Source organism: Macadamia integrifolia, unplaced genomic scaffold, assembly GCF_013358625.1.
Source record: "Macadamia integrifolia cultivar HAES 741 unplaced genomic scaffold, SCU_Mint_v3 scaffold930, whole genome shotgun sequence".
Lineage (NCBI taxonomy): Eukaryota > Viridiplantae > Streptophyta > Magnoliopsida > Proteales > Proteaceae > Macadamia > Macadamia integrifolia.
This window is the reverse complement of record NW_024870585.1, coordinates 176,049-182,151: the sequence shown is the minus strand read 5'-3', so window position 1 is coordinate 182,151 and position 6,103 is coordinate 176,049. Positions and strand designations below refer to the sequence as shown.

The 6,103-nt window shown below is 37.2% G+C and overlaps 1 protein-coding gene across 1 annotated transcript in view; it reads right to left on the bottom strand.

Moving 5' to 3' along the window:
• Window positions 1-3,969, bottom strand: part of LOC122070467 — a 37,044-nt gene extending 33,075 nt beyond the window's left edge. Inside the window, exon 1 of the mRNA XM_042634626.1 lies at window positions 3,418-3,969. Coding sequence (XP_042490560.1) covers window positions 3,418-3,735 — 318 coding nt within the window. The 5' untranslated portion in view covers window positions 3,736-3,969. The remainder of the gene's footprint in view (window positions 1-3,417) is intronic.
• Window positions 3,970-6,103: the final 2,134 nt, after the last annotated feature.

The following is a 6,103-nucleotide window of genomic DNA, read 5'->3' as shown; positions in this document are numbered from 1 at the left end:
AAAAATTAGACATCATGCAACACAAATAATATGAAAAATAAAGATGCTCCATAGAAACATATAACACATCAAAAGAGACCCTGCAATCTGATTATTTGATACATCAGCATTGACTTGGAGATTAGGTTATAGGACTCAATAAGCCCCCCCTCCCGGCACCCAAAAAAAAAATCTCAAAAGTAGAATAGCAGCAATAGAATCCATTACCCCTTTGAGCATCCAAATTCTATTTCTTCCTCCAAACTACACTCACTTTAAGATGCAACCCAAAAACGCTGTTATTTCAATGGCATAATCATAGAACTTAATTGATGTAGCCAATCCCAAGCAATTGGGACTTCAAATGAGGCATTACTTGGCTGGTGGGAGTGTATTCACACAACTGCAATTCCTATAACTCATTCTCTCTCAAAATGGATCATAATTCCTCCAGAAACTTCCCACACTGAAATCAATAGGATATAGACACTAGAAAAATGATGCAATACCATTTTTTTTTTTTTTTAAGTACTAAGTTACAAAAGTATTAAGAAAATAGATTTTTTGGATCTTTCCTTGTTTGACGAGAACAAAAGAATTAAAAATTAGACATCATGCAACACAAATAATATGAAAAATAAAGAAGCTCCATAGAAACATATAACACATCAAAAGGGACCCTGCAATTTGATTATTTGATACATCAGCATTGACTTGGAGATTAGGTTATAGGATTTACATTTTACAACTTCATTTAAATGTCATCACTTACCAAATTAAAGTTTCAAAAATAAAAATAAAAATAAATAGGCCTCAATAACTCCTATGTATGTTACTCTAAACCCTTAAAAGTTCATCTCAGACTCATGCACATCAAGCGCAGTGTAGCATCTATGGGGCCGTTTGACAACACTTCTATTCCTGGAGAGTGTTCTCCTACAGAAGTGTTCATTTTCGATTCCATGCACTGGTGGAATAGAAACAATGTTTGGTAAAACTATTCCAGAAATGTAATTAGAACAGGAAAAGAACAGAAGCAGCGTTTGGCAAACAACTAGGTGTTTTTAAATTTAAGTGAATCATGGAAAAAAGGGTCATGGTGGCAAAAAAAGTTGGATAGGATTGGTGTCTTGCCGATAGATATCATTCCTCTAACATTCAATAAAGAGACCATGAAACTCAGGATGAAATTTAAATCTAGAAACACTCATGCATGTACAAATGACTGAATACATGGATGAAATTTAAAACTTGAAATAAGTGTCATGCATGTACAAATGACTAAATAAAACTCTTCCAAACAAGTTCAGTCAATCTGAAAATTTTAGGGGAACACTATATCAGAGGGTTGTTGAATCCAATCAACAACCCTCATATTAATGGGTAAACAAATCAAATTTAATTTTTGAAATTGCATCTGGTGATGGAAGGGAACCAGTTTTGCAACTCAAGTAAGTTCTCACAGGGCACATAAGGTTTTGCCCCAAACTTCACAGGTTAGGTCACCCTAAGGATAGGTATCAACGCCCTAGTGTGGCAGAGATGGGTGGTGGTGCTTCTTGTGAGCTTGGTTGCTCTCTCTATTCCTAATTTAGCAGATTTCCTCTCATTTGTGTTGCTGGCTCTGTTCCACCGGATGGTATTCAAGGACCAAAGGGGTAACGAAGGACTGGTTTTGGATGCCATGTCCCTAATTGGTTCACTTTGGCAGACTGAAGGTGAAGTATAGATTTATGCAAAGACCCAACTGAACCAAATTGCTTAGCAAGCCATACTCTAGGTTTGCTATGGATGACATTAGATTCGAGGGAGGGAGAGGAAGAGGGAGAGCGAGAGGCCGCTGGGAGGGAGAACAAGTTGAAAAAATGGGGCATTTCTGGCACCAAGGGTTTCAGTTCCCAGAGAGAGAGAGAGAGAGAGAGAAAGAGAGAGAGAAAATGCACAAGGGAAGGAGTTCGTACTTGCTATGAACTGCTTGCAGTGAAAAAGACAACCGTGGACCACCCAAGTTTCAGCAAGGAAGGGTTGAGCATGAGAGGAGAAGATTTGCAGAAAAAATTGATAGGAAAAGGGAGCAGCGGGAGGAGAAATAGAGAGACAGTGAGGGAGGAAGAAACTCACCAGGATATGATTTGTGCGATGGGGACGAAGCTGACAGTACGGGTTCTTGAGAGGGAGGAAGTAACTTGTGTTTTGAGGGTGAGGGCATTGGGCGTTTTGATCGGGAATACAAAAAGAATAACATGCTCCTTGTGCCTTCAAGTTGCAAAAAGAACAAACAAAACATCTTTTTGGTGTTCTTGCATTCTATTCCAAACTTACTCTTTTTCATTGGTTCATTCCGTGGGAATACAAAAATGAACCGGACGTGCCAAACGCATTTCTGTTCTATTTGCATTCCCGCAGAATAGAAGAACACTAGAAACATTCTCTTAGAGTGTCATCAAACGGCACCTAATAATATAATAGGGGAACCTACGGTAAACTACACTAAAATTTCAACCTTAGGGAGGACTCAAATTATAATGGCACTGAAAGCTATCGCTCAATCAGTAAAATGTAAGCATCATAAACTGTGCCAGAAAAAATAAAATATAAAAACAAAGGGGAGGTCCCATAACAACGAGAGCTGTGGGATAGCATGCCAAAGGCTATGTTTGGTTGCAAGGGAAACCAAAGGGAAGGGAAGTGAAATTTTTATACTTAAAAAAGAAATATATATATATATATATATATGTAATCATTATCCATGTGACTTTAACATTAACTTCAAATCATTCCATATTTAGTTATAAAATTTCACTTTACTTTGCATCCAAAATCCTTTGCTATAATATGTAAAATAAAAATTACATGTAAAATATATCATTACTAAATATGGTTAAAAAAAGTAATTTATACAATCATATGGGGTAATGATTATAAACACTTCTTTTTAAAGTATGAAAATTTCACTTCCCTTCCTTTTAAATCCCATTGCAACCAAACTGAGCCAAAGGGCAAGTCCCCAATGCCTCGTCTAAGGTAGAAGTAGAACTACAGAACTTAGCAAATGAATTACGAAGTGCAACTTTGGGGCCATTAGATGATTTTTCTGTTCCGATTCATCAGCTGTTCTTTTGTATTGATCGGTGTTCTCCACATTTAATCTGTGAGACCTTAAATGCCCTCACCAAAATCAGTAATCCTTCTACATTGACTCATTAAAATGTCTCTAAATGGCATTAGCACACTAAATTTCCAAGATCTCCGTATCCTTTAACTATAACCCACGTCCAAGAAATTAAATGAAGAACCTAACCCTAGTAAACAGTTCAATAGCCTTAGAAAAACGAGGAATCCATAATCATCACAATAGCATAAACAGAAGAACTAGATTTAAAGAGAATCAAAAAGTCCTAAAAGAACCAGATCGAGAAGGCAAACATAAAATCGTACCGGGAAGAAGTTGCTGGTGGTGTTGATTGTGAGTAGAGAGATCTCATCGACCTTGGGCCTGAAAAGTGCTAGTTCAGAGTTGGCTGAAGAGAGGCTAAGGCGTCGGTCACAGGGAGAGAGTTGAGAGTGGTTATAGAAGAAGGAAGTCCTCGAAGCAAATGCGATCCCGAAAGTGAAACCATCCCCTGTCTGTACCGTCGTGTCCAAACAAGGCTCATAGACATGATTCGTATTGGCCGCATCTACCAATACCTCCACCGTCAACACTATAGCAATGAAGATCGTCACCATCTCCATCTTCAACTTCATCTCCATCATCAAAGGCTTCGTCCAGGAGAAGAAGCTTGCAACCTCAGTTCCTCCTTTCTTGTTAGTTCTTCCTCCGAGTCCAAGAGAAGCAGGTTCTGAACAAGAATTGTGTCCTTCAAGCTTTTCTGCTTTACCTGCTGATACTAAAAGTTTAAAACCAACCTTGGTAGGAACGGAAACCGTTGGATTTGAATCTAAATACTTAAGGTTACCGATCGCGTAATCGTGTTGCCCTGTTGCGGTTCCGACGGCTCAGAAGCAAACTGCCCCTTTTGCGTTTCGCAATGTGGTTATTCACTGAATAATTCCTACCTCAACGAATATTTAGCAGGATGGAATCGACGCACCAACCGGCCATATTTTAGAATAAAAAACGCTATCCAAACTATTTCCAAAAATAGAATAAAAAAGGCTTGCTAGGGAGTGAGTTTAAATACAATTGTTGAATATTTGTATGGGAAAAAGAAAGCTCTCTCATTGCACGTTTTTGCGCAAGAGGGGACAATGAAGAGTTGTATATGGGTATCAATAGAGGTGGGAGCATCATTTTGCCATTTCTATGTCTAGGACACAGACCATGCAATCAATGAACATTTATTTCTCCTATTTATATATAAGAAGTAATTCATAATCAAAGAACATATGACATGTGCCTTTGTCTGTTTCTCTCCTCCCCGAAATAAGGGGCAAGGATGTCTTTCATATGGAAAGAGAAAGATAGGTATAGGTCATACTCCCAAACACTCTATAAGGAAAAGAAAAACCTTGAAAGGCAACGTGGCGTTGATACAAGACAATCCTAACTAGGTATCGGCCAAATTGGAAACTCTAATGATTACGATTCCTACGAGGAAATGGAGAGATAAAAGATGATCGACTATTTGAAGAAATTGCATAGTACATCATCTTCCTCATAGCTCAAGTGTGGATTCTCCAAAGAATGAACAATTTTTACGGTTCAGATGAAAAGAAAGTGAATGTTTTTAATTCAGTGTTAGTTTTGGGTTTTCCACATCTATGTTTTTTAGTTTTCGACTAGGAAAAATGACTATTGATCGAGAACTTGGGAGGTAAATGAATTTTGTGTTGGTTTAGGGAGTAAGGTTAATATTTAGTAAAGAATGACAGAAAAACTTAATACTAATCCTCTAAATGAGTGTATGGGGGGGTACAAATGTACAATGTCTTGTATTCTATTGCTTGCATAACTATCAAGTTCATATAGGTGTTTGGGAGTGGTAACCCTTGAGAAAAAGTTGGGTTAAGTGGGTATTTTAGTAAATTACTCATATAAGATTTCGCTATATATTTATAATAAGTGATTTTTTTTTCTCCTTATAATAAATCTGAGGTATGAGGACATTATATTCTCTATTGATGGTGAAACAAATCTCATCTCACATGATGTTCTTTAATATGGGATATTCCAATTAATGAAGCTGAAATTATCATCTTACAATGTGCCACTCTAGATGTAAAGAATAGTATGGCATCTATTCAAAGGGCATCTTTTTCTTCTATCTTTGCCTGTGGCGGTGCACCATTATGTGATAGTCATTTCCTAAAGAGATAAATTAATAATGTATTCAGATTTTGTAGTTGGAGCATGAAAAAATCCAACATGTATGGGGGCAACTGAGTCTTTTCACATGTAACTATATCTGAGCATAAAGAATACTAGGTTGGCAGGATTCTTTTCTCTAAAAGATAAAAATATGGGATAATGTTTTCTATGGGGGAGCACAACCTCCGCCCATAGACTTTTTTTTTTTACTCTTTCCTTTCTATGTAAAATGAGCTATATGAACAAAGGAGAGAGAGCCTGTGGGGTGCTGGTAGAGGCCGTAGCTGCTGTACTCCCCTGAAGAGAACACTCTTCATTTTACAATACTACAGCAACTCTCTCTCTCTCTCTCTCTCTCTCTCTCTCTCTCTCTCTCTCTCTCTCTCTCTCTCTCTCTCATCCTTCTTGGTAACGCCATTGACATTGTGCCTACACACCAGGAAACATTAAACTATTAAATAGACCTTATTTTCCAATGAGAGAGAGAGAGACTTGGGCAACATTTGGTATGTATTATTGAACCATTTTTGGAATGCATTGGTCACTAATGCATCCAAGGAATCACACCAACTGCAACTTTAATTTCACAAGGTATATAATTCCAAATGCCCTCAGTGTATCCCTGTATAATTCATTCTCTTTAACCACGATTTTTTTAATACAATTTTTCAATGAATTTCAGAATGCTCTGAAATCACAAAATGTCGAGGTAAAAAAACATGAGATGACAAATATGCCAACAATTAATAATGTATCAAATTTTTAAAATGATGGGTGGAAGACTACAGGTGTTTTTTTTTTTTTTCTTTTTTG